Genomic DNA, 27,684 nt, shown 5'->3' on the forward strand with positions numbered 1-27,684 from the left:
TGTTTTTTCTTGTGTATTTCGTAGTTAGAGCTCAACAATAAATTGAGGGGAGAAAACATAACATTATCATAGCAACCATTTAATAAATGTTTTAGATTAAAACTTATTCTGTATCCTAATCAAAGCCTCTAAATTTATGGATTAGCAATAATTCCATGTAATTCACTGATTAGAGACTAGTGTTTAGGGTAAAACTTCACCAATTTGTTGATTAAACTGATTAAACATGAACCAGTTGCAAACTACTGCATCCCATAAGAGTTGTCATAGCAACTGTTCTAAAACACTGTGACCACTGAGGGTGTTTATATCTAGATTAAAGTTTTAAGCTACCGTGTATTATGGCTTACACTCTGAAAAAAGCAGCAATAAGTTTGAGACAGCTATGACCTAATGCGAGGTCTAAAACAGGTTTGTTAAACTCATTTCAGTTCGGGGCTCAGTGGGCTGAACCAGTTAAATAACAGCAAAATAACCAGTAACCAATAAACAAAAACTACAAAATTTCCCTTTGTTTTACTACAAGTACATTATCATTATGTTTACAATTAATGAATTATCCCTTTAGAAAACATATTATGAACAGCCTGAAATTTCTTAAAAATGAGTGCAGTCTCAACATTATTTTGCTTCAGTTACACATTTATGTGTCTAATTTATTTACTTATTTAATTTAATTGAATTTAATAATTTAATTGTATATATTTAAAATATATACCATATTTATTTATATATAAATATATTTATAAACTAATGAAATAAAAATAAATGTTTTTGAGTTTCTCATTTTTAAATGTGATCTTTTTTTCATACACTTATTTTATTTATAAAGTTCAATACATTTTTTAAACTTCATATATATACCTTTTCATTATATTTTTAACATGGGCTATAACCTTATTTTATGTTTTTACTTATTTTTATTTATTTTACGTATTTTCACATTTACATGTGTGTAGCTTGCAAAATATTTAATCATAAATATCTGGAACTGAAAAATACAGTATTTCACATTATGATTTGAGTAACTTTTCAAGAGCTACAAGTAAAATGTACATACCTGTACATTTACACATCTATAATCCTGACCCCTGAATGGACTCACCTCATAAAAAAAACAAACAAAAAAAAACAACTTAGCCACGTGCCTTGGAAATATTGTATATTTAAAAATAAATGCAACCTCACGTGGACAAATTAAGATTTACAGTTACCTTTATGAAGTAATTGTAGCTAATGTCATCTGTTATTTACATGTTTACCAAGTTCATCCCACGGGCCAATTTGGACCCTCTGGTGGGTCGGTATTGGCCCCCCAGCCATAAATTTGACACCCCTGGTCTAGTATCTCACAAGGAAACGCTGAATCTATGATGACTAATTTCTTTAATGCTGTGTTCAATAGATGTTTAGCAATGGGATGTTAAACTGCTGCATTTTAAAACCCATTAATAGCAATAATCCAGTGCCATTAGAGTATGCATATCACACTCTACCACGTTACAGTAGTTCAAGGCTCAGCTTGTCATGTCAACAATACAAACAAAGCTGAGGAAATCCATGACTTCACTATTAATGAACCAAACCTCAGCATGTCTTTTAGTCTTAAAACACATTTGAAACCAACACGTTTGACCGTTTATGCCCTTGGCTGCAGGCATCTTACTCATAGCAGAAAGTTGTATCTGACGTTCAGCCTCTTTGTGAAAAGAATCAAGATGCAAAAGACCAAACACATTAAATGGAGAGCTGTAAAATCATTTGCATAGAGTAGCAATAAAAGCTGCTGAATGCAGGTCTGTTTGTGCGCTGCGCTGTATGTACTTTTTAGTGGATTCTCAAAGAAAGCCAAGATTTACTTTATATTACTATACTGTATGCTTTATAAAAATAATGCTTCCAAGCTGAACAGATTAGTACAGTATTGATGTTCTTTAAATCATCATAAAGATGGAATATGTGGAACACTTTCTTAGAACAGGAGGTTTCGAAATTTTACTTTTCATTGATGCTTGACCAAAAGCAAACGTCTAAATAGCACCACAAACTCCCCTCTTGTGGTGGCCATCGTACCACTGTCAGGCTTCTATAAAATACTTATTTAAAAGAGAAACCGGAAGCCCATGGAGTCCCTTGTATATTAAACAAGCTAATTTCAGGTTTATAAGTTATGAAAACCAAGAATTTGTCTAAGATGTTACAGTGATGAAATATTAATGGTTTCTTGTCTAGAACCTTTAGAGCTTAAACTTATGCATAGCTTGTGTGCAGCAGACTGTGCTGTACATTCCTCTTCTTTATAAAAGTTAATGGAAAATCAGGTACAGAGTGTTTTGGTATAATTTTTTTCCGATTCATTAGTAAAAATGTTAATGAATTACTTACTCATCCGGCCATCTGTTGTCTTGGTGTACTTGTAAAGTACTTTATTAAGTGTTAAACTTGGAGTCTGATTATGTTTTAACATAATTGTAAAATGGAATTTTGAAGTACTAACATATCCAGAGCAGAAAGGAACATTCTAGTCCATGTTTGTAAATCTAAAAACATATTATAATGTTTTTTTCTTTAATTAAAGTGTAGCTGTGTGACTAATTTTTCTTCTAATATAATGCCCCACATCTTCTTTTCAGTTTTGGCTGTTCCCTTCAGGGGTTGCTAAAGAGAATGATAACTCCATCACACCCTGTTACACCAATTAATTTCATGTCCTCTCTGACTCCATCCATAAATGTCCTTTAGATTTCTCTAGATTTATTTTTCTTACTTTTTCTGTTTTACTGGGAAAATCTTATGTTGACTTTTAAAAGAAACCTCTTTAAATTTTTGTGAAGACAAAATTGTCCTCCGGCTAACCAACTTTTACATAAATTAATTCCTCCACAAAGGAACTTTCCCACAAAAACCTAGTCAGAGCTACAATCCAAATTTTCGTGCAGTTTGCGGAAAACTTGACAGGTAAATACTGCTGCGGCTGGATGTTTATGTGTCTCTGCTGCCCCCTAGTGGAGAAAAGCATCAATGGTCTATAACGGAAATGACGTAGTTCCCAAACCGCTTTCCGAAGACCTGTCTTCAAATGATTAAAAAAAACAAAAAAAAAAAAAACAAGAAACAAAACATAAATTCAATAAACATTTCTGCTAGAAGTAATAAGTTCTGAGTGTATAAAGTCATTCAAAGCTGAAAACAGCCGATGTGAATAGTCGTAGTTTTCCCGGTCAAAGTTGCTGGTGGGAGGAGTCTTGTCGGCGGACATAAAACCCAAATGCGACGGTTTCTTCTTCCACTTCCTTCTGACATCTAGTTGAGGTAAGGTTAATAATCAAGGGTCTCTACTTTTCTGTTATCGTAAGAGTTTTCATGCTTAGTGGGTGATTCTATAAAAATGTGTAACTGCAGTAGACCTGCAGCAGGTAGGCCAGGTGGTTTATTCCCGCCGTACAAACTGGTGTTTAAGCTAGCAGCTTCTGAACGGTGTTGTAGTGCAACACCAAACTGAGCCAAAACCAATCCTCAACCATCCACCAGAAAATACTTCTAATTGTTCTGAATATCTTTATTGACGTAAAGGTAGACACATTGTTTCAACATTGCTGGTAGTATTGTGTGAGTCAAAAATTAAAATTTCAAATTTTATGTCTAGTGTGCAGACATGGCCGCTCTAGGTTTAGCCGATTGCTGACATCGTCTCTCAATGATGATAATTTTCACAGACCTGTACTGAATGACTGTGATTGCACTTTAATTATTCTGATGTGAGACGTATTTTTCTGCAACTTGGATTTTTTTTTTTAACCGACTCGTGCCGCTCCCAACACGTTGCATGGGTCGATCACGTGGTAGATTGGGACCATGCACCATGCTAATGTAACTCTGGTCATTTTGCAGATGAACTACCCAATGCGCAGTACCAGTAAAGGTATTTACATAATCTTTATAATAAGCCTTTTATACATTTATAGTATGAACACCTTAAATGGCAGGCATAATGTGCCGCATGTGCTACAGTGATGTCTCATTTGAACTCTCTCACTGAATAAATCTATTGAAGATATCATAAATGAATATTCTGAGTAGCATGAAGCTGGATGTTTGTTAATAAAATAACTTGTCTGACATTCATTTAAAGCCATCTTGTTTGTTTTCAGGTGCGAGGATTGTGTTGCATCCTACATGAGGTAATTACAATTTTGTTTTCTTGGTTTAGTTTTTAGTAGCTTTAGTAAATTGGCTTTGCATCTCCACAAAAAGGAGATGGGCCTGTGATTGCTTCTGCAGCCTATGAGGAGCTCAGTATGCTGCAGTGATGATTCTCTGAACTCTCTCTTACTGAATTGGCCTTTGAAGATACTCCTTTACCAGATTCTGAGAAGCATGTTGGCTCCGAAAGTCATAAGCAATTGTAAACTTGTTGGTTTTTGGATTCACATGTACCTTAAATTTTCTCCCAACAGTTGTTCAAAGCTTCTTCTTTTGAAGATGAGACATAGGAACCTATGCAGGTGAGCAACACTTTGGCAATTCTATTTATATTTTATTCAAGGAGAAGGCTCGTGAACTGATGAATTAATAACAGACAAGCATATGCCTGACTCTTGTGATGATGGCTTATTATTCTGATCTGCCCGTTTAAAAACACTACAACCCATCTTTAACTTTACATTCAGAGCTAAATGTATGTGTTCTTTGCAGGATGGCCTTCACTCTGTCTACAGTGCTCCTCAAAGCAGCTGGAAAGGTACAGAAATACTTAATATGTGAAAACTTTTAGTAAATGGTGCAAACATGATGAATTTTAAAAATTGACAAGCATATGCCTGATCATAGTGATGTCAATCTTTTAATCTGATTACCTCGAATTGAGCCTAAAAGCTGTAGTCTGTGGATTTATCTAATCTATATATATTTGTTAGGTGGAGGTTCTACATGACTTCTCTGAGTGGAGATTCCTCATTATGTGTAAGTGTCCAGATTGTGTGTGTGTGTGTGTAAATATTTGATATCATAATGCCTTTCACATCTGGTATTGTGATGTGAAGTGAGAGGTGTGGTACAGTTTGAAAGGATGAAATGGGTTAGCACCCATCAAATACCTGGACGACTAATGTCGCATGGCAATTTGTCACCAAAGCCCTGATCAAACATGCAAATATTTAAATGTCAACCAAAATTACTTTTGCTCTCTACTGAAAGATCCTTTTCCCCTCTTCTGCAGGACCTCTGTAGTGTCTGGTTTGAAAGTGATTACCCTTAAGATTCATGGTAAGAATTAATTTCTTCTGTGGTCAAAGATGACATGACCAGCCCCTCTAATGCGGTGTCAATGATGATTAAACTTAGCTCACTTTGACCCGATGTGAAACGACACGAACATCTGAGCAACTGCATTTTTTTATTTCATTTTTTTCTCAAATTTTCAGTACTGCAAAATAGGTGGAAAAAGTAGCTAATATAAAAAAAAATTGTCTTCCAGGTGGTTCAGCTGCTTCTGTGCCACGGATATGGTCCCGTTAAAGGTGAGACTTTGGTGCATTTACAAATTTAAGTTCCCAGACCTGCTGGAAATGATGAGATATTTTTGGAATCTCGTTCGTCTGAAATACTGTTGAGAAATGGAATATCTGACATCAGTAGAGGTCAATGTTTAGTGGTGCTCATCAGACCTCTTTCTGAACCCTAATTTAATAATGTCTGTTGCAGGTCTCTGAATTTGGTCGCAAAGCTGCCGTCATCCTGGTGAGTGATCCCTCCTGAGCTAGCAGGACATGTATTCGTAGAAGCAGATCGACACAGGTGCATCACACCCAGTTTCCTTCATGATGACACCTGCACATGTCTTACGCCTTGTGTTAATGCCAGACCTGAAAAGGTGAACCCACTGGTGTTACCATGGCAATAAGGGGATAGCTTGTTGGGGTTACCAATAGTCTGACTGGAAACATGGTTGTGGAAATATCTGTGCCACATCTGAACTGAATTTGACTCTTTTGTTGACCAAGATGTGCAATTTTTGAACATGTTTGATAAACCATCTCTCTGCCTCTGCTCTTTAGGTGGAGGGGTACCTGTCCAGCCATGAAGATTGGATGAGAGTGAAGCAAGTGGGCAGGATGTCTATCGAGGTTGGTGTCTGGTCAGTGCTGGAACTCTCCAGCCATGAGCAGAAATGATGAGTTAATTTATACCGCCCCAGTCTGAAAATTCATGACGGATTGGTATCCCCTCTGATCCCTCAATTTTACATTTAGCTGTCCAGTTCAGTCCATCCAACAGTGTAGCTTATTGTTTTCACTTGTTGCAGGTTCACTCTTCATGTCCCAAGGGGTCTGTTGTCCTTCTGCATTCAAGACTGGTCTAGAGGTGAGGAAGCCCATATCATAAAGTTACCAGGATCGTGCAAATGATGAAGCCTGAGTTAACAGTCGACTGTCCCTCTCTTGGCAACGACTCCTGTTGACCCAGTATGGCACTGAGGACCCTGTCTGTTCCCAGGTGTAAGGTGACCTGCTGGAGTTCTGATGGAGAAGGGAGATCTGGCAGAGCTTATGACTGAAAACTATTCTGATCACATCCTGGTAACAAAATGAATATTTACAGTATCATTGTTGACAAGATATTTTATTTCTAAGGCAACATGCTGGAAGATTGTAATCTAAACCTTAATGTTCCATAAGCTGCATGGAAAGGTGGAGTAGGTTGTGGATAAGGCTGCATGTCTGTAAATTTATATTTTTACTAATTAAAACTTGCTAGATCTGGTATCTCCTGACCACTCAAGACTGATTTGCTGCCATTGTGTTCAGACTGGATTACTAATCCTTTTGTCTTTTTCCAGGCAGAGAAGATGGACATGCACATGGACTTGAAGGTAAACGAGATGAAAGAACTGGAGTTGTGCAAGTGATGACGATCATCCCAAACAGTCAATGGATGGTTTTGGCTATTGCATCCATTCCCAGTTGGTGTCCTCATCTTGTTGACTCTGTATGGCACTGAGAACCCTGCCCCATACAGGTGTAAGGTGACCTGCTAAGTTCTGATGGATTGGGCCTAACTGTGGGTCTGACTGAGAGCCGAAGTCTGAGCACAACTCCAGTAAAACAATCTACAATAAAACTGTAGTTTGAGGAATTTTAAAAAGACATGGTGCGAGGCACGTGCTTTAGAGCCAAGTTAAAATGGCTGCTTTAGATTGCATCAATGCATGAGGCCTCCATTAAGGGTTGTCTTTTTGTGTCTTCCCTCTCTGGCAGCCCGACGTCGTCACTGGCCTGATGCTCAGTAAATACTGGTGAGTTTTCGAGTGACACTAGTATGAAATGGGATAATGGAACGTCTACTTTGGTGACTAGAAGTGATGAGTTCTTTATTACCGCCCCAGTCTGAAAATTCATGACTGATTGGTATCCCCTCTGATCTTTTGATAGATCACTGTTCACACTGCTGTAAATGTCCAAACACTCTTCTGTCTTCTAACAATGTTTTACTTTTCAGGTCAGTCAGAGCTTCGGGTCATCATAAAGCCTTGCCGCACCAAATATTATTTTTCTTCAGACATCGCTGCCGTTGTTGGTGCCTCTTCATCATCTGTCACTTTACTGTCTTTAATGTATTACTCACAGGCTACATAGGTTTGTATCCTGATTTGCTTAAATTTGTGGTTTGAACACTTTTCTAATTTTGTATTTTAAATAAAACCTGTTACAGTCATGTCTCTTCTGATTAATCGGTAAATGGACAAGTGCAAGAAAATGTATTAGGGATGAGGTGGCATATTTAGGTAGCCTGTGAAACTACTGCACTTTAAGCTGGATTTATATTTGTGTGGTGTCTGCATAAGGTTGTTTACAGCATCATTGCGTTATTTCTAGGCTACTTGACAAAAACATTAAAATCTCAGACTATAACGTCAAGGAAGCATCCTCTGCCAACCTCCCTGTTACCTGTCGCATCTCGTGGCAGGATTAAAGGATTTCATGGATGCAGCAAAGAATTTTGTAGGCATTGATACAATAATTTGTCATGTTTCTCCAAGCATAAAATCCAGTAGGATTATTGCCTTTCCCTCAGCCTATAACTTTGTAGCAGTGATTTTTTTTAACTGGGATAAATTATTAGTTCCTACTGTACACAGGTGTGAGTATAAATCCCAATTTTAATGTAGTCTTGCATTGTTCATAATTTAAAATGAAGAGGTGTCTGTCTGGGATGGCTGCAGGGATATGATTGTAGGTGAGGAGATTCAAGTGAAGGTCCTCTACTTTGACATTCAAATACAAAATGTTAGGTAGCTTATATAAAGCTTTTTATGTGATGTCAGAATGAACCTAAAATGCACACTTACCTTTAACAGGTTAACTTAATATGGCTTCTCTAAACTTTTGAATACACATGTCCAATTGTTTACTGTGACAGTACTTGAAAAAGATACAATGAAGGTGATTTGGCACAACAATGTCAACCATGAATCGACTGGTTCTGGCTCACTGAAAACTAGTATGTAAACAGTCTTTATACTGAGACATCGTAAGTTATTGCTGTCAGCTTTCCTTTTAGTTATAGATGGAATTACCATTACATAATTATACTTATACTTTTTAAATACCCCTAACTCTTTTTAGTAGTGTAGATGGCCTCTTTCACTTCCCACTCAAATCACCTGTCTTCTATGTCCAAGATTTTAACATTGTGGTTTCACAGGTTACTTAAATCTTCCACTATCTCGATTAGATTTGGAAAAAGTCCTGGATGAGAGCTAAATGTCTACTTTGCAGATATGTTGGGAGATCATCACCTGGATGAATGAGAACCTTCACAGGCATTTTCAATAGTTTATAACTGAGAAAAGCGTCACAAATGATCCAAGACTGACAATCACTTTTCTATAAATTTGATCTGCTTTTATTATCTAGTCTGTTTCGAGCTGCATATTCTGCTGACTAGCACTGAAGGTAATGGTGGCTAAAAGAGCATAACTGCATTTTGAGTACCACTTCCAACTTAGAAGAAAAATCACTACCCTGAAAATCCAAGCAACTCGTGGTACTACTGATGAGTTGTGAGGGCTGTAATCTTATAGAAAATCTTTTTATTATTTACATTTTAATTTTATGAAATGTTTATTTTGCCATCTTAGAAAAAAAAAACTCAAATGAGATCACCAAAAGCATTTAGTAATTCATTTAATAACATATTAGAACCAGGAGAAACTACTGAACCAATAAAAAAATCTTTGTGTACATTTATATTTTGTGTTCATCAATACTGAAGAAAGTTTTGGGGAATTTGAACTGCACTTAGTGCAATATAACAAATCATAGCAAACTACTACTGGGTTATCTGAGGTTAATCATGTTGAGTGTACTTGAAGACAATATATATGCCCAGATGTTAGCAGCACGATGCTCTTTATTAAATATTGGAGAGAAAAAGATGGAAGCCTGTATGGCACATATCAGAACAAAGTTAGAGCTGACATCAGACAGGTAGCGGTTGTTGACTGAAGCCAAACTCAGTCTGTGGTGAAGATTCTTGCAGCGATATCGTCTACAAGCCAGTCCACTCCAGTTAACAGGTTTTCTCCTGTTACTGCGCTGCAACCAATGATACACCAGTGATGACTTTTGATCTTATCCAGAGACAAAGCCTGCATGACAACACAAAGGTACAACATTAATAATATGAAATATATCTATAATTACACTGGACTACAGTAAGACTCGCTGTATAGTGGGAGTACAGCTCACCTCTCTTATTGCTTCTGAGGACAAAGCTCCTGGTAAGTCCTGCTTGTTTGCAAACACCAGCAGCGTTGCCCCTGCTAACCTCTGCAGGGTGACAAGGAACAACACATCGTAGGTAAAAATCTGATGAGGTCTGGGTTCTTGCACATTTACTGAGTAAATGAGACTGATTGGTCAAGTTAGATCAAGAAAAGGTGGTTCAAAGTTTTACCTCCTCCAGCAGCAGTACACTGAGCTCCTGCTTGCAGTCCTCCAGTCTGAGTCTGTCTGCGCTGTCGACCACCCACACCAGCCCATCTGTGCTCTCAAAGTAGTTCCTCCAGTAAGAGCGCAGCGATTTCTGACCACCTACATCCCAGATATTCAATTTGAATCTACAAAATGAAACAGAGAATTAAGACCAGTGAGATTACAACAAGATTTTCTTGCTTTCAATTATATTGCAATAATTATTTCTAATATACTGTGCACTAGATCTTTTCATTGATTATTTGAGTGATGGGTCCACTCAACTAGCTCAGTAAGCCAGTGTTTCCAATTCTAGTCCTGGCAAGTGCCTTGCTTGTTTTAAATATTCTTGTTCCTACACTTGGTTCAAACAGCTTTCCACCTAATTTTCCAATGAGATTCATGAAAAGTGCTTAAGAAAATATTTAAGAAGTTTTGTATTTTCTGCTAGCCTGTGAACTAAATATAGATCTATGAAGGCCATCTCAGTTCCCAAAATACACTTGGAGGAAAGTCGAGGAAGAGAAAAGGTGTATCCACTGCTGAAGTCCTTTTAGCATCCATATCATTCAAAGAAGGCCATATAATATATTTTAAATTTTAATTAATACATATGTTGTCACAAACACTGTTAAACTAACATACATTGTGAATCATAATGGCATGTGCCAGAGATATTTTATTTGGTATTAAATGATGGTTTGGAATGAAGACATATAATTTTTCTCTCCTTTTCCCTCTTTGAGTCTTAATCTACTCCACTTGCATTTCTGATAAGAAGAAAATAGATACAAGAAAGGATGCAAAGAGGGACTGAGAATAAGAAAAGTGTGTGGGAGAAAAACAGAGGATGTTTTCTTTTGGAAACCCAGGACACTGAACTCCATCAGTTAAATAACATAAAAACTTATTTTAATTAATCAGACCTGTGTGTTTCCATGGTAGTTTCACTGATGTCTTTAGAGTTAATGACATGAATACCAATATCAATTCTTAACTATATGTGAACGGGCAGGAGAAGGTGCGCGCGCAGTACCCTCTGTGCTCCAGTGTTTTGATGTTGAAGCCCAGTGTAGGAGAGATAGTGGTGACGTCCTCTCCGTTGAACTTCTTCAGGATGGTGGTCTTCCCCGCGTTATCCAAACCCCTGCACGTGCCAGGTCAAAGAAATTACATACATCTGACAAGTTAATCTAAGCAGCACTCTCGTCACCATTGACAGATACAGACAGTAAATTCATTACTTACTAAGTCAACTAAAAGTGCTACAGCAGCAAATCTAACAATCATACAGCAGTTATCCACAATACCAAACCAGACGGACTTAAATTGTAACTTGCACTTTCTTCTCTCAGGTGAAGTTATAAAGCTATGTGGTTGCTAGCTAGGCTAAACCGTTACTGAAAAGATACAACATGAGCAGCCTCATCTCGCGTTCCTTCTGCTTCATCTTCTTCAAAATTGTTAGTAACCCCATTGTGGCACTTTTCAGCTCAAATGTTATCCACAAAAAAATAATATTAATTTAAAAATATAAAGTTATATGTAAAAGATGTTTAGCTCCCCGGAGCTGCATTGTGATCCCGGAACAAACGACAATACAAATCCCGCCCCATGTAGGCTACGATTGGTTAATTTGTCACAGAGGCAGCGTTGATTGGTTATTTCAGACGGTAGAGGTTTGTTGATTGGTGAAGGATAATTTTAGGTGTGGTCATTGTGTGGCGCGGACGTTGCCTTACGCCATCGTGTGTCTATTGTTGGAGATACAGAAATAACACTATTTGGGAGCTCTCTGACAAACGCAATATACAGAACAAATTTAGGTACAGAGATTATAAAATAAAATATCTTTAAAAAATGTGTTAAGCATGTGACACAGGAATACATCCACGCAGACAATACTGACCTGAAAAACAGGGAGGAAGGCTGATCGGCTCAACAATGCCTGTATACTCTATATGATGGCTGACTTCTGAAAGTAGTTTTTTTTTTTTGTTTTTTTTTTTTTTGTTTTTTTTGTTTTTCTTCTGAAAGTAGTTTAAGATCAAGAACATTCAGGAAGTGGACATTGGGATTGTGGATGACTTAAGATTAATGGGAGGTCCCCTCAATAAACTAGACTGGACCACTACAGATTAAGAATGGTCAAATTTAAATCCACCTATTGAAATCACTGAAATGATTGAGTATTTTGCTTAGGACTTTTTATGATAGTGGTTGCGTCTGCATTGCCCTTTGTTGTAATCTAGATTTAAATCTAAATGTAGAAGCAAAAGTAGGAATAGTGGACTCTTGAGGAGGTGGGCAAGAAGAGGATGTGTGCCAAGTTGACATAGATAAGATAAGCTAAGATAAGAAGATAACTAGCTACTTAGATGTACCATAGATCATAACTCAACATACAATTCAATTAAGTCAAATTAATAAAAAATAAATTCTATTACGTAAAATTAGAATATCACTATAATTCATTAAAATAATAACTGATATCGCCTTTAAATATTATTTAATTCAGGCAGTGTGTGTTTCTCTTGTTGGTACGACTCCCCCAGCCCCTTCCTGTTGGGTCATTGTTTGAAGTCCAGTCCAGTTTGTTTTTTTAGGAGGCCCAAATACTTGAAAGATGTGACTTTCTTAATAGCCACTCCCCTACAGACGAGTTGTGGAGATAAGGGCTGTTAGCTGGACCATACGTCCAGCACCAGTCCTTTTAGTTACTGTGTTGAACTGCGGCTGATCCTTCCCACATGACACTCACTCACCACAAGTTTCCTGTACTCCCCCTCCTCATCTCCCCTGATGAAAGCAACTATGGTTGTGTCATCTGAGTCATGGGGCTCCTGCTGATTACCTAGCATAACAAACAGGCATCCACCTCCATATCACAGATTCAATAGTACCCTTTCTTCTCAACGGTTATCTCATTTCAGTGATTTGGGGGTCTTGGTCATTCGTTTCCTGGCAGAGACGCTCCAGAAATTCCCTGAGCGTTTGGGAAAACCGAGCCTGTCCCTAATATGGTCAACAGCTCAGAGCTCTTCCGTTCAAAAGCATTTTAATTATATTGGTGCATTCACATGCTGTCGAAATTTTCAGTTGCTGCTTTAGCTGTAGTATACGGGTTTCAATCTGAAACTTGAGATGTAGTTTATCAGGAGCTAGATTTTCTTTTATACTGATGGTGCTGCGGATAAGGACCTCAAAGTCTCGTGAAAAAGTTGTGTTAGCTCGAGCAACTTGTGTGAACATTTTAGCGTAGTGAAAGCAGCACACTGTACGTGAAAGCAGCAGCACAGCTTGGTCTTACGCCGCAACAGGACTGTTTCAAATAAAGAGAAACCGAAAGAGATCTCAGCATGATGTTGCATCATCGTCTGTAATGTGGCAAGCTTCCTGCGCTCAAAAGCCGAAAGACCAGCCGATTTAGCTCCTCATTCTGCGCTGCACACCCTAGCAACAAGTCACTAAGCAATCATCAAACATTCAGCTGCACCACAAATAGAGGCTAGCCCTACTTACCAGGAGCAATAACTTCCCAAACCTGACTAATCTGCAGTTTGAAGCACGCTGCGGGTTGGATGTAAGCCAGAGTTTGAATGGCAGCTGTTTCACGTGCAGACGCGCCGCAAGGATGATCTGGACAGGGTAATGGGTCGTCCCGCCGGAGAAAAGCGTACAACTAATCTGCCACAGGAAAAGTAGAGATGCCACTGTTATTTATGGACAGCGGCTGTGAGCCCCAAAACCTAGATTCTCTCTCAGCCGATGAGTGCTCCAGCAACACCTCTGGACTGGTGAGTCTACCTTTTTAAAAAAAATTAAAAATTAATTAACTAATTAGTTAATTAATTAATTAATTAATTACAATTTATTTATTTATTTATTTATTTTCAATCATCTAATCATATTTAGCTATTATTATTAGATCACACTAATATCAACCAAACCCACTAATATACCACATTATATCATCTTTACATCCTGAAAATAGGACTATAATGGATGTTATAAACTTTTTTTTTTTTTTTTGTCCACATTTGGCTGTCCTGTAGGCCTGTAATGAATGAAGATGCACATCATATTCTGTGATTGACAAGTCACTGTTTCAGTGTAAGCCTTGCTTATTTACTGGAGGTTCTTACTAATTTCTGTCTGTCCCAACTGGCCTCTACATAGAACATGTCCAAGTTTTGCACCCCCAAGTTTCACATTTCTTCTTTTCTGTGATGATAAGTGCTTATTTGTTCAGTTATGTATATGCTTTTTAAAACGAGATAATGTTCATTCCTGGTTACTTTTAATACACTAACAGATAAATGTGTCTGCCAAAATGTATGGAATGTAATCTTATGACAGAGTAAAGTAAAAGGAAGTTTATATATATATATATATATATATATATATATATATATATATATATATATATATATATATATATTACTTTTTAATGGCAGTAAGCACTTTAAATAATCATACCTTTCACAGCTGTATCGGTTCCTTCTAACATAAATACTGATTTCACAGGATGAATTTTTCTGGTAGAGTTTTAAATATGTGACATATCATGCTCACTCACGAGGGGCTTGCCTCATGTTTCTCTTTCGCTCACCAAACTGCCAACACTTTGCAATACTACCATTATAGCTAGATAATGAAGTCTATTCCGTTTTTATTTATTCAAATTCCCTTTATAGGCACTGGTTTAATTTTTGATAAGGATTTTCTTAAAGATAGATTTAGAACTTAAAGTAAATTAAATGTACTTCATTGTCTCGCTGCATCACTCATAACGTCAACATACGCAGTCATGTCAAACAAGCTAACTTCCCCCAAAACGCCGCTTATAATTTCACACATTCCACCAGTATTAGAAAAATTACATCAATATTTAACCTCTTGATGGCTGTTGGAGAGAATTAGTTCAACTTGCAGATGGGCGTTCTAAAGATCCAACCAGGTAACAGATCAAACACTGTTTAATTTGTAGTTCACCATGCTGGATTGCAAACTTTGACTTTGTTTTTTAGATGCTTTGCATCACGAGTTCCTTCCCATGTTTGTTTTTTCACATCTTTATTTGCCTCTTTTAGTATGAGGTGTCACATGTGATTGAGTTGTCTCATGACCTTATTCTCGCAACATGTTTCAATATTAAAAAGTTTTTGTCATCTGTGGTAAAAGGAAAAAAGGGTACAGGCAATGTTAGAATGCATTTAAATAATTATAAAAAAAAGTGTTGTATACATGCAAATTGTGAGCTGTAAATCACCCTGAATGTGCTTAATTTTTTATGTGCTCATTTTTGCAGGAGAGGGAAGGAGAGGAGCAACAGATGGGACCCAGAGTGTCAAAAAGGCGAGAGAAGAACAGAGATGCAGCGAGGAAGAGCCGTAAAAAACAAACTGAAAGAGCAGATGAGCTTCATCAGGTCTGAAAGATTCACTTCTTGTAAGACTTAATAGTTACTTTCCTTCCTGCTGCCTCCCATCATCACCATCTCTCTCTCTCTCTCTCTCTCTCTCTCTCGCTCTCTCTCTCGCTCTCTCTCTCTCTCTCTCTCTCTCTCTCTCTCAGTCACACCCATAGGCTGTGAGACTGGTGTTGTAATCTGGGAGCTTGGAGTCGTTTCTTGTAAATACTCTGCTTTAGGAGAAGGACTTTCACTCACTGTGTTGCCCTCCCTGTTGCCCTCTCTCTTATCTCTGCCCAACAAAAATACGCACACACACGCACACACACGCACACACACGCACACACACACACACACACGCACACACACACACACACACGCACACACACGCACACGCACACACACACACACACACACACACACACACACACACACACACACACACACACACACACACACACACACACACATTCCTGTCTGTTTTCCTTTCTGTATCTGCATTTTTTCCCCCTAAGGGTTGAATTCCACATGCACTGGTCTGCACTCAGATGTCAGCCCTTCATACTTGCTTACAATCTGTTTTCTGCTACTTACTCTTCCCATATAAATAAGTACTACTTGCCCAACTCTTATTCTTTCTACATTCTCACCTTTAAACTCATTCTCACCTTTGACTGAAGGGAAACTTATTGTCCCTCTGACTGTGTAAACTGATTTTAGGTTACCACTTCCTGACCACTAACTCACATTACAGATGAGTCAAATCTCTAATTCGTAGTAGATGAAGTGATTCATGTCCTTGCCCAGGAACCCAATCTGCACAAGTAAAAGCTTTTTATTTGAGATACAATTTTATCCTCACACACACACACACAAAGTAGTCACATGTCAGAAAAAAACAACAAAGTCCCTCGTTTAAGCAAATTTGCAGATAAAAAAAAAATCTTAAGATATTACACCAACGGTCATAAAGCTTGTTCATCACTTCTACATCAGCTGTGGATTCAGTTGTGTTTATTGGAAAGCGCTGAACCACTTTAACAATAGAGCAGGAAATACCAGAACCATTTTTAATATAGGAGGTGCCCTTTAGGGTCATGTTAAAGTTGTTCAACCTTTACTTTCGCTTTCTAAAAATATGAAACATCTTTAGGCTCAGACTTAGGCTCAACAAGTTCCGGTGTGTGTGCTGATTTGCACAAACTATATTTGAACTATTAGTTACACCTTGCAAAGAAATTATATTGATCTAACAATATTAGGCATGTATTAGCATTTCAGAGGCAAATGGAACAAACAGTCTTTTAAAGGTATATTAAGTAAAATCAGTCCATTCTGAAACATATCGGACAGAAAGAGAGAGCTTCTCCACTTTTAACCACATCTTTACCAACACAGCAGCCTGTTCGAGAACTTTACCAGAAATTATTTAGTTATTTTCAGATGTTTTGTTTATTAGACTAGTCTGACAGGACGAGCTATTTGGAAGAAACAGTCGTCAGTGCACCAGAAATACCAGCTTCTTCTTAGTATCCTACACAAGATTACACATAAGCACATTCACACCCTGTTAAACCCACAGTCACCTGAAAGAACATATGTACATATTTATTTTTCAAGCCCAAGGTGTCACACACATCTTGTCATTTTCAAAACGCACAAATAACATGAGGGTAAAGTCGATAATTTACAATAAAAACTGAAGGGTTTATCTGGTAAATGGTTTTTATTACATATAATGAAATAGAATGAAAAGACTCAAAAGCGTTTTTACTATTTCTGTATCTTAATTGGACATTAAATTGAACAAAACCAGTGTTATAATGGTGATGGAAACTGAATTTCATGCGGTTTATTATAAGATAATAAACCACTGTGCTTACACACCCCTCTCTATATGACAACATGAAAGCAAAACTTGTAGTTTTATCATCATACCTGCTGCAATTTACTGAAATTATGTGCGTGTTTTATTTGTATGCTGGAATTTCTGACTTTTGCTTTCACTCTTTTGATTCATGTCAGCAGCTCATGGTTTCATGGTTCAGTAGATTAGATTCACAAGTACACAACACTTCTGCTTTATTTGTGACTTTTTGAATTTCGTGTTCTTAACACAGCAAAATTTAAACCACAGTTGTATTTTAATCTGTAGGGGAAACATTTCCATTCTAGATGCTCTAAATAGGTACCAATGTATGTTTTTAATTTTCAAAGCCATTTAAAAAAATAACTGGTCGACTCAAACTCTGAATTTCTTCACCGATCTGGGGGGAATCACCTTTTTTGTTTGCTCTCCACGCCACCTACCCACTCACTCACTTCAAGCTGAACTTGCTGTGCAATGAAAAGCAGCATCTCAGATCTCTGCTGGGGATCTTGCGCTCTCTATTGCGGTACTTTGGAAGGTCTTAAAACAGGTGTTGTTATTGCTTGTGTGTATTGTTTTATTACAGTACAAGGCAGGACTGGTGTGATAATATGTGGGTGGGATGTTGTATTAGTCTAGTTTGTCTTTTGATCTATGTCTTTAATCACTTTTATGGCTGGTGAGTGGCTCTCTTAGGTATTATAAAGATATAACTAATTCACTCAACGTGACCTATTCCTCTTTTGCTTATCTATTTTTAGATGCTTAATTTCTTACTTTTATTCTTTGCTTTTGTTTCCTCAGGAGCTCCAGTGTCTGGAGCAATCAAACTCGACTTTGCAGAAGGAGATTGCTGCATTAAAAAAAGACCTACAGTTCTATGAGACAGCTTTGGAGCGGCATAAACCTTACTGCCGCCTCAGATCCTCTGCATCCAGGTCATCCACCTGCCCCTCTGTGTCCTCCTTAGCCAAACATCAAGGCAGTTCCAGCCCTCCCCGGGCTTCAAACTCCACGCCCACTTCACGAGCTAAATCTGTATCCCCCAGTATTGCTTCTCAAATTCTTAACTGCACCAAAGAGACTAATCTCTCGCCTTCAACTTCTGCTTTGATGACCACAACAGTAGTCTCATCTGCTGCCTCATCAGCTAAAGTCTCTTCCTCTTCCGCATCCTCTTCCTCTAGTCCATCCACTTTCCCTTACTCAGTCTCTTTCTCCTCACACACAGCTCCTCATTCTTTGTTCAGTCAACTACCTCTTACTACATCAAGGTCAACGAATGTCCCTCCCTCCTGTGCCAGCCTTGTTTCAAACCCTGCTCCCTCTGCAGATGCTAAGCACCAGCCAGAAAAAATCCTCCAAAATAAAACCTCCTCATTGTCTCAAAGTTCTTATTTCCCCGGGAATGCTTTTTCATCTGCTTCACATAACCTGCAGGCCTCTCTCTCGCCTTTAGAAGCAGAAAACACAAGTGTGACAGAACAATGTCCTGCCATGAATTCGCCTCAGCTTCATCCATATCAGCTCAGTGGAAATCCAAACAATTCAAGGCCCCCATGTGCACTTTTACCATCACCTCTTCCAGATCCTGCTTCTCAAACTCTCTCCACTTTACCCCATGTGTGCTTGGAGCCACCCCCCACTCTGCCTTTATCTCTGAGGCAGAGCTATAATCAACAAGTTTCAACCAGTTCTGTATCAATCCTCTCCTTGCTCACTGTCCCCAGCCCACTTAATGTCACTCAATCTACCTCCAGCAGTACGGACGAACCTCTCACTCAGCCTCTTCCATCACTGCCTCCTCCATCACCACAGCTGGATCCCTTTAAAGACCTTTCTCTGTCTGAGTTCCTGGAAAGAAATGATTGGATCCTGAATGGGATTAGTGATGAGTAACACTACACAGAAGTAATTTAATTTATGGAAAGTTGAAGTCTTCACACTCATACAATCAAGTTGTAGCAAATCAAGCTAAACCATGATTTTTTTTTCAATTACATTACTATCAAAGGGCAAGGATGTGTAAATATATATGAACCCCTTATATAGGTTCAAACTAATGTCAAGGACTCTGCTTTTTTTCAGCCATTGAGAATAGTATACATGTTTTTTGAGACAGGTACAAGATACAAAAGAGTCAAAACTGATGTTGCAGAAAAGAAAATAGTTTTTTTTAATTCTCTGTTATGTCAAAATACCTACTGAATCCTCATATTGCAGCCAATCACTGTTCTCCCTAATACATATCAATATAAGTTTCACATTTTGGATATTCAATAGTTTTTGTTATATATATCAATTATATGAAGTGATCACTGTGACTTTGCCAGGGTTTTCTCAAGTTGTGACAAAGCTCCTTTAGGTTCATAGATGGTGTGCATCTGGTCTTGCTGGCTGGAAAAACTACCCTGAACTGGTCTTTATGTCAGAATCTGTGAGAAACAACTTCTCTGTGCCTTGCTGAGCTTTTAGGAACTGCTGCTAAAAATATTTAACTTTCACAGTTACCAAAAGCTCAGTCATATAATCAAGCTTTTTGTGAGTCAGTAGTTCACCAGTAAATGAAATATAAACCAATTTCTCAGTAAAATCTAGCACACAAATTTCCACAAAACAGTGCCATCATTTTCTTGGTAAAAAGTTGTGTCTTATTTTGTTTCAATGACACTGCAAGTCTGACTCAACAAGCAACGGCTTTGCCTTTGGGTGGAGCTTCCTTTCTTGCATCTTCATGGAAATGTAATTAAGAATAATTTACATCTAGAGCTGCAATGTAAGAACAAGACTGTGCCAAAGTGAACTTCCCAGCCTGCTTTAGCTGCATGCATGCTGTGTTTCAACCTGACGAAATGGCTTGTTTTTTTTACACACACAGCCAAGAACACAATCCCATATTTTCCACTGCTACTGATGTTTATTTATAGCTAGTGCAGGAGGCAGCTAAGGGTGGTGGTAAACATGTTCTGGTTATATTACAGTGTATGCAGCAGGGTTGTGTTTCTGTGCTCTCATTTGACATGTAATGACCAGTGCATCATGCAAACCCACTTTAGATGGATCACAGGGAAAGTAGAAAGTATTATCTGGCAACATGCTCTTTAAAAATAATAATAATGATAATAAAATAACATACACATTAGCTCATAAGTGTTGCTCCTTTATCTGTCAAAAGCTGAATCTACTTTATTTGTGCTTACTTTAATCATACTTCTGTGATTTATATTTTATTACTTGTATTCCTCGTAAATGTTCTCAAACCTGCAGAAGCCCCAAAACTTCCAGACTCAATACACCTCTTTGTATTTGTTTTTACAATGTGATCAGAACCAGCCAAATGATTTTACAAAAGTAGACAGGTTTTAGGATCAGTTTGTAATATTGTTGTAGAATGTGATTTTAATACTCAATCTGGAATTGTTTTTCCATGGTGTTAATATAAAAAGGTGAAGAGGTTAATGATGACAGCTTCAAATCTCACGGCCTGCTAACATCCATCTATCCTAGGAGTCTAAACTCATAATTTAATAAAAGATGTGCTACATAAATCACTTATTATTGTCATTTTCAGCAAGTTGAGTAAGAAGCCAAAGAGAATGTTCTATTAGATTAATTATTGCTTTAATAAAATGAATTGTTTCCATATAAATATAGTATTTTTTAGGAAATGTTTGCTTTAAAATGACAAGCTTGGGTTTCTGGGTGATGATTTCTATAAATTATTTTGTTTTATTTGTGTATAAGAATTATGTGAGATGCATAAATTCCATATAATAGCTTATGATTCAAAGTGAGGTTTGAAGGGGGAAAGTTTAAGTTATGACTGTTTAAGTTTTTATATTTATTCTCTAACGCTGGTTAAAATAAAATGGAAAATAAAATGGTTTTGGTCAGCTCACAATTTGCATATTTTTCTTTTATTATTCTATGCTACAGTAAAAAAAAAAAAGTCAGTATGCAGTTCAATCAGGTTGTGGTCTAAATGTTGAGTTATTTCAACACCTTGGTTTTTTTTTTCTTGGTTAGTTGTTGTGCTTTGAATCATCTTCCTGTAAACCCATTTTAAGCCAAGCTAGTTATCAGACAGATAAACTCACATTTGATGCTTATTTGTAGAGTTTGGTTGAAAAAGAGTTCATGGTTAACTCAATAAATGCAAAGTGAGAGTGTGGCTGCATAACAAGTCAGAATCATCCGGTCCACCGCTGTGGTGGATAGTTGTGTGAGATGTTCTTGTGGTTTTCTGTAAACATGGTGCTACCAAACACAACCTCTGTTTAATCTGTCCAAAGGACATTGTGGTCTTATAGTCAGGTGTACGTTTGCAAACTTAAGCGGTGCTGCTGTGTGTTTTTTTTTAGAGATAAGATAAACTTTATTGTCTGTCCCAGTGACAGAAATTTCTCTTTGACAGGCTCCAGATAAAAACATATAGAACATAAAATAACATGAACACAATAAGTTCAAAAAGACTAAGCTTATTTTAAACTTCTGAGTGCTGATGGCAGTGGGAATGAAAGATTTTAAAATATTTGTTTTTCCAGGACAGTGGGACTTTGGAAGTTGGAAGGATGGGTGTAGTGGTGTGTGGGGTCCTGTGTAATGGGTATGGCTTTCCTGGAGTGGGGGTTTGGGGGGGGATCCGATTATTTTACTGGCCTGTCTCATTTTCTGGGAGAGTTTGGCTTTATGTTAGGTGGTGAGTGAGTTGTACCAGGATGCCATGTTGAAGGTTATTATGGTTTCTATGAGTGATTTGCAGACCAAAGCCAGATTGTCCTTGCTGACAATGAAAGACCTGACTGCAGGTGAAAATGCTGCTGAGCTTTCTTGTAGATGGAGGTGACGTTTGTTGAAACTCAGTCCCGAGTTGATTTCAGTTCCCTAAGTATTTGAAAGACTTCACCTGCTCCACTGACTGACCAGTAATGGTGAGGGGCTTGAAAAGTGGGGACTGCTGTGAGTCCACAGTTCCTCTGTCCCCACAGCACAGCTCCTTGGTTTTTGTGGTGTTAAGCCCATGGGAGCTGTCTTGAAAAGTGCTTACTAGTATTTCAACTGTCTGTTGGTAGTCAGAAAGTCCATTTGTGTCAGTCACATGAGCCACCAAAGCCTTATCATTGGCATACTTAAAAAGTGTCATTCCTTCACTGCCACAGGAAATGTTAATAGTGGAAAAAAAAGAGAACAGGAGATAAAACACACATTGGGAAGCCAGTTTTCTCAGAAACATTTTGTTAGATTTTAAACCAATAACCAGCAGCATAAGAGATTTTCTCCTGTAATCTTTCCAAAGAATCCATACTTGTTCAGTTTTGTTCTAACTGAACTGTCAAGAATTTTTACATTTAATGTGCTAACTGAGCCTTTGAGTTTGATTATTTTAAGTTTTTTTTTTTTTTTTTTTTGTAGCATTACACAGTCTAACCTTGGTTTTCTTTTCTGAGAAGACTGGCAACTGCTTTGGATGTTTTACATTTGAGAGTAATCTTTCTGGAGAATAATGGACTCCAATTTGTCTGGAAATGGCCTTGTAATCGTTCTTTGGTTAGTCACCAAATAATTCTAAAATAAATAACAGCAAATAACTGAGGTTATTTCACAATTTATTATGACTGATTTAAAAATCCTACAAAAAATAGTTTGCCATTTGAAATCAACAGCATGCTTTCTGGACATTATACCATCCAACTTTTTATTTACCTCAGTAGAAAGTGATCTCCTACTTATAGTTAACAGCATGCTGGCAACAGACATCTTTTCCAAGTCACTAAAGGAAGCTGCCATTTAGCTACTCCTAAAGCAAAAGATTCTAGATGCCTCTATAATGAACAACGACCTGTCTCTAACTTCACTTTAATATCCAAGATTATTGAGAAAGTTGTATTTAACCAGCTTAATGACTTTAAATGAAAGCAGAAATCTTAATAAATTTCAGTCAGACTTCTTACCTCATCGACCTGTCATGGGTTTCCCTGCTCTGGTGCTTCCCCCTCCCCTTTTCCCTCGTGTGGAAAAGAGGCAGATCTTGTGAAAAAGGCAGTGCAGCTGGAAGGAATGACGCTCATCACTCTACACCTGCATATAAGCTCCAGGCTGGTCTTCAGTCTTCACTGGATCGTTGCCACACCTTGTGACTCCTGCCTGGAAACCACAGCTGCCTTCTGAGAACTCAGTCTGCCCGCTCTCCGCCTCGTCTGACACGGATTCAATCCCTTCTGCCACCTCCAGTCTCACAATAAAGTATTTACATCTTACCTGTTGGTTAGCTCTCTTCCTTGGGTCCTCGCTCCAGCCGTGACATGTCACGATCATGGGCTGTGTAGGGGTAATCTTCTTTTTCTGGTTGTAGTTTTTTGTTTGTGGTTCTGTTTTTTTTGTCATTTGTTTCTGTTAAGATCCTGTTTTGTTAGTTTTTTTCCTTGTGTGCTCTGTGGTTTCTGTTTCTGCCTCATTAGAATACCTGGTCTGATTGCTCATCCACTTCACCTGTTCCCCATTACTCCTTCTGTGTATATATGTCCCTGGTTTTCAATCACTCCTTGTCAGTTCCTCTTATTAGGTCATGTGTGGTTTATATTGTCTGGATTTTCCCTGTCTTGTGTGGTTCCTTGTCTCGAGTCTTGGTCAATAAACCTTTCGTCTGCACCAATTCTGCCTCCTGCTCTCACTGCCTGCAATTGGGTCCTCACCTCCATCGTAAACCGTGACAGCACCGGGTTAAAGTGTTAAATGACATTAGGTTGAATACTGATTCTGGTCAAGTATCAATCCTGGTTCTGCTGGATCGCAGTGCTGTGTTTAATACTGTAGATCACAGAATCCAGTTTTACAGGCTGGAAAACTGGGTTGGTATTTCTGGAGCGATCCTTAACTGGTTCAGGTCCTATTTAGAAGGCCAGAGTTATTTTGTTATGATCGGCAGTTAAGAATCTGAGCGAGTGGCCATGACTTGAGGAGTACCCCAGGGATCAGTCCTTGGACCTCTTCTGTTCAACTTGTATATGCTCCCTCTGGGTCAAATATTACAGAACTATAGCATTAATTAGGAAAGTTATGTAGATGATACACAACTTTATGTGTCTCTGTCACCAGTCGACTGCAGCCCAATAAACTTACTGTGTCCATGTCTGGAGCAAATAAACACCTGGATGAAGGAGAATTTTCTACAATTAAATGAAGACAAAACTGAGATTATTCTGTTTGGTAGCAAAGAGAAGAGGGTCAGCGCTGGTAAACACCTAGAGACTCAGGCTCTTAAAATTACAGACCAGGTTCATAAACTTAAGAGTGTTGATAGACTGAGACCTGACTTTCAGCAGCCACATCAAAGCTGTTACTAAGACAGCTTTTTACCAGCTCAGAAACATCAACAGAATTAAAAGTTTTGTCTGCCAGAAAGACCAAGAGAAACTCATCCATGCGTTCATCTCCAGTAGACTGGATTACTGTAAAGGTCTTTTAACAGGACTTCCTAAAAAGAGCATTAAACATCTGCAGCTCATCCAAAACGCTGCTGCTAGAGTTTTAGCCAGGACTAAGAGATCTGAACACATCACACCAGTTTTGAAATCTTTACACTGGCTTCCAGTCAGTCACAGAATAGATTTTAAAACCCTTCTGCTTGTTTACAAATCCCAGAATGGTTTAGGCCCAGAATACATCTGTGATATGTTCAGAGAATATAAACCTAGCAGAGCTCTTAGATCCAAAGACTCTGGCCAACTAGTCCAAACCAGAGTCCAGACTAAACATGGAGAAGCAGCATTTAGCTGTTATGCTGCAAACAAGTGGAACAAACTGCCAGTGGAGATTAAACTTTCACCAAATGTAGACAATTTTAAATCCAGGTTAATAACATTTCTCATGCACCTAAGCATGAAATCTACAACTTTTTAACTCATCTTGCTTTTAATCCTTTCAATTTAATTTCTTTTTATTTATGATTTTATGATTTCTACTATTTGTTGCTGCCTTTTACTACTTTTTAATGCTTTCTTTGTATAATCTGTAATGCTTTTAATGTTTTATGTCAAACACTTTGAATTGTCTTATACATTAAATGTGCTATACAAATAAACTTGCCCTGACCTTGACACTTTTCTAAAATCATACTGATATTTTTGTTGTTTGACATTATGTTGACCAAAAAACTGCCAAATCTGCTCATACTGATCAGTTAATCAGGTCCATTTGACTAGCAGCACCTAGCAACTACTTAAATTTTACTAAAAGCAGTGAAAATGGACTTCGTTTTTTCACACACGTTTCCCTTACTTTAGCTTAATTCTTCATAAACAGTGACTGTGCAAAATTGCATACTTTTTGTTCATCCAAGGCTTTATGTGCTTTATTTTAAAACTTGAAAATGACCCAATTATTTTGATGTTTTTTCTGCCTGCAAACTGAAAACTTCAAAATCTTACAAGTCTGTATCTTCTTTTACTAATATATTGTTGTAATATTAATAGATTCAGGAAGTTTTCTTTTAAGGTCTTTTGAGGCATCACAAAAAACTCCTTGGCTAGACTGAACATGTGCATAACCAATACCAAAGGTTTTCTTTTCCTGTTTTTTTTCTTTCTTTTTTTTTACTTTCATATAAGTAGAGAGTGTGTGTGTATGAATAAAGTAACTGTAACTGATGCAGAGCTGACAAAAATTAGCTGGCAATAGTAAAACAAGTCCAAAAGCCTGAGTCCATTTTTCCAGACGCTGTATTGTGCGGGTTTTATAGACAGACATGCTTAGTCATTTTTCCCTGAGTCATTTCTTCAGGAAAAGGAGGGAAAATCCATGTCACACAAGCTTTACTTCAGACTGACCTTTTTTATATCTGATGAACAGATTTCTGTGTAGCAGGACTAAGTGTATTGTGTTTGTTGAAGGAAATGACTGATTATAGGCCACTGTCAATGTGGGTGTTCTCATTGGTGTGATTTTGATTAACCTGTCCTTTCTTCTCAGTGATTGGCTGAAGGAACTATCCTGGGGTTATAAAGCCAATCGAGGGCATTGTCCTGGCAGCCACCACCAGTGCCAGCTTTCCACTGTTGCATCGTTTTTGCTTTAGTTGCTTCTTGGTTGAGTTAGGAGTCACCAGTGTTCCCATTTTTGGTTTTGGCTTGTTAACCAAAACCAAATTCTATGTTAGGGGCGCAGCCCGGAAACCATTGCTTGGCTGGTTTGCGGTCTGCTCCCATCTGTTTTTTTCCCTTGGCCAGGGCCCCCTTCTTCCTTATTATTTTGGTTATATTAAGGTTCTTTTGAAACATTGCTGCTTGATGGTCATCTCATATATTATGATTCCTTTATTTGAGCCTTTCTTTTGAAAGCAATCAATTATAGTGGGATTTGCCTGCAGCTGCTAAGGAAATTGGATTTTCAAGGTAGACAGGGTAAGCCACAGGGAATCTTTAATTTCCCTGAAGGATTAATGATGAGCCTACAAAAAAATATTTAGGAAATATTCATCAAATGTTCCTAAAATGTTCCCAGAAAGTTCCTCTAATCAACCATGAAGGGACAATTAATAACAGTTCCTTCAAAGCCACCATAATATCTCACAAAATGACTTCAGGGGACAGAATTTGAATTCAATTCTAATCTAGTTCTAAGTAATCAATCAAATTGTATAGATTTACTCGATTTGATTCCCTGAATGTTATTTGAATGTTTCACTACAGTCTCAGGAATCTTGTAGACATGTTCCATGTAAGTTACTGGTAGATTTTAATAAGACGTTCACTATGTCTACAAAAAAAAAAAAAAAAAAAAAAAAAAGCCACTTAACATCACAGACCTTCATTAGAACTACACTAAGAAAGGGTACTCATCCACCTCAATTGGCTGAAGGTTGAAATGACAAGACAGATGCTCAAGCAAACACACACACACACACACACACACACACACACACACACACACACACACACACACACACACACACACACACACACACACACACAAATCAAAAACAACAAAAAATGCCAGGCTTTATTTGTGAAAAGGAGGGACAGTCACAGAGAGTGGGATGTGAGGACCCAACTGCAGGATGAAAAGGCAGGAAGCAGACGGGTGCAGGAACAAGGTTTACTGATAATCATTTACACAGAAAGGAAACATGACAGATGATCTGACAAAGAAAAACGGAAACCCCCGGGGTATAAATACACTGAAGAAACAGGTGAAGTAAGTTGAAAATTAAACCATGGGTGAGCCTACAAACAGGAAGCAAGAAGCAAAACAGAATACACAAGAAGAAAAACTACAAAATAAAACAGGAAAGGCAGAACTAAACATGACAAGACTAAAAACCCAAACCAAAATCCACAGATCATGACAGACATAAAGTTGATAACAGCAATAATGTTATTACATAGTGAGTATATAGAGCAAAGTAAGGAAAGGAGCTCAGTGCATCATGG

At 37.8% G+C, this 27,684-nt stretch overlaps 2 protein-coding genes, 1 long non-coding RNA gene and 5 other non-coding genes across 12 annotated transcripts; 7 read left to right on the plus strand and 1 right to left on the minus strand.

Annotated features, from left to right (window-relative positions):
• Positions 1-3,241: 3,241 nt before the first annotated feature.
• LOC121639941 lies at positions 3,242-7,713 on the plus strand. Of its 4 annotated transcripts, none has more exons than XR_006010286.1 (15): positions 3,242-3,312; positions 3,892-3,922; positions 4,152-4,181; positions 4,458-4,505; positions 4,696-4,741; positions 4,917-4,962; positions 5,219-5,265; positions 5,477-5,519; positions 5,704-5,739; positions 6,057-6,125; positions 6,305-6,363; positions 6,466-6,578; positions 6,839-6,871; positions 7,257-7,294; positions 7,498-7,713. It is a non-coding gene; the product is annotated as an uncharacterized LOC121639941 (long non-coding RNA). The 4 variants fall into 4 exon arrangements; XR_006010285.1 differs by having other exon boundaries at positions 3,243-3,312; positions 6,496-6,578; XR_006010284.1 differs by having other exon boundaries at positions 6,305-6,578.
• Positions 5,322-5,386, plus strand: LOC121640882. Its single transcript, XR_006010611.1, has one exon. It is a non-coding gene; the product is annotated as a small nucleolar RNA SNORD29 (small nucleolar RNA).
• On the plus strand, positions 5,564-5,633 carry LOC121640883. The gene has a single exon (XR_006010612.1). It is a non-coding gene; the product is annotated as a small nucleolar RNA SNORD30 (small nucleolar RNA).
• Positions 5,815-5,921, plus strand: LOC121640887. Its single transcript, XR_006010616.1, has one exon. It is a non-coding gene; the product is annotated as a small nucleolar RNA SNORD22 (small nucleolar RNA).
• On the plus strand, positions 6,160-6,235 carry LOC121640886. The gene has a single exon (XR_006010615.1). It is a non-coding gene; the product is annotated as a small nucleolar RNA SNORD31 (small nucleolar RNA).
• Positions 7,351-7,425, plus strand: LOC121640885. The gene has a single exon (XR_006010614.1). It is a non-coding gene; the product is annotated as a small nucleolar RNA SNORD31 (small nucleolar RNA).
• Positions 7,714-9,168: 1,455 nt separating the features above from the next.
• On the minus strand, positions 9,169-23,377 carry arl2 (ADP-ribosylation factor-like 2). 2 transcript variants are annotated; one of them, XM_041985530.1, is made up of 5 exons: positions 23,209-23,377; positions 11,011-11,121; positions 9,958-10,120; positions 9,750-9,830; positions 9,169-9,649 (listed from the first exon to the last, which is right to left on the minus strand). In XM_041985530.1, exons 1-5 carry the CDS (start codon positions 23,211-23,213, stop codon positions 9,515-9,517), a joined length of 495 nt encoding a protein of 164 aa, XP_041841464.1. In that variant the 5' UTR covers positions 23,214-23,377; the 3' UTR covers positions 9,169-9,514. The 2 variants fall into 2 exon arrangements, with proteins under 2 accessions (XP_041841464.1, XP_041841462.1); XM_041985528.1 differs by lacking the exon at positions 23,209-23,377 and adding an exon at positions 11,387-11,586.
• batf2 (basic leucine zipper ATF-like transcription factor 2) lies at positions 13,430-21,251 on the plus strand. Its single transcript, XM_041985527.1, has 3 exons — positions 13,430-13,771; positions 15,286-15,405; positions 18,062-21,251. Exons 1-3 carry the CDS (start codon positions 13,682-13,684, stop codon positions 19,154-19,156), a joined length of 1,305 nt encoding a protein of 434 aa, XP_041841461.1. The 5' UTR covers positions 13,430-13,681; the 3' UTR covers positions 19,157-21,251.
• Positions 23,378-27,684: the final 4,307 nt, after the last annotated feature.

This window comes from Melanotaenia boesemani, chromosome 5 (genome assembly GCF_017639745.1).
Source record: "Melanotaenia boesemani isolate fMelBoe1 chromosome 5, fMelBoe1.pri, whole genome shotgun sequence".
Classification (NCBI taxonomy): Eukaryota; Metazoa; Chordata; class Actinopteri; order Atheriniformes; family Melanotaeniidae; genus Melanotaenia; species Melanotaenia boesemani.

Coding starts and splice junctions, on each gene's coding strand:
- arl2 (XM_041985528.1), bottom strand. CDS start 11,451: ATGGGGTTACTAACAATTTTGAAGAAGATGAAGCAGAAGGAACGCGAG. Junction 10,121..11,010: donor AAAACACTGGAGCACAGAGG/GTACTGCGCGCG, acceptor TTCATTTTGTAG/ATTCAAATTGAATATCTGGG. Junction 9,831..9,957: donor GTGTACTGCTGCTGGAGGAG/GTAAAACTTTGA, acceptor GTCACCCTGCAG/AGGTTAGCAGGGGCAACGCT.
- batf2 (XM_041985527.1), top strand. CDS start 13,682: ATGCCACTGTTATTTATGGACAGCGGCTGTGAGCCCCAAAACCTAGAT. Junction 13,772..15,285: donor CCAGCAACACCTCTGGACTG/GTGAGTCTACCT, acceptor TCATTTTTGCAG/GAGAGGGAAGGAGAGGAGCA. Junction 15,406..18,061: donor GAGCAGATGAGCTTCATCAG/GTCTGAAAGATT, acceptor TTGTTTCCTCAG/GAGCTCCAGTGTCTGGAGCA.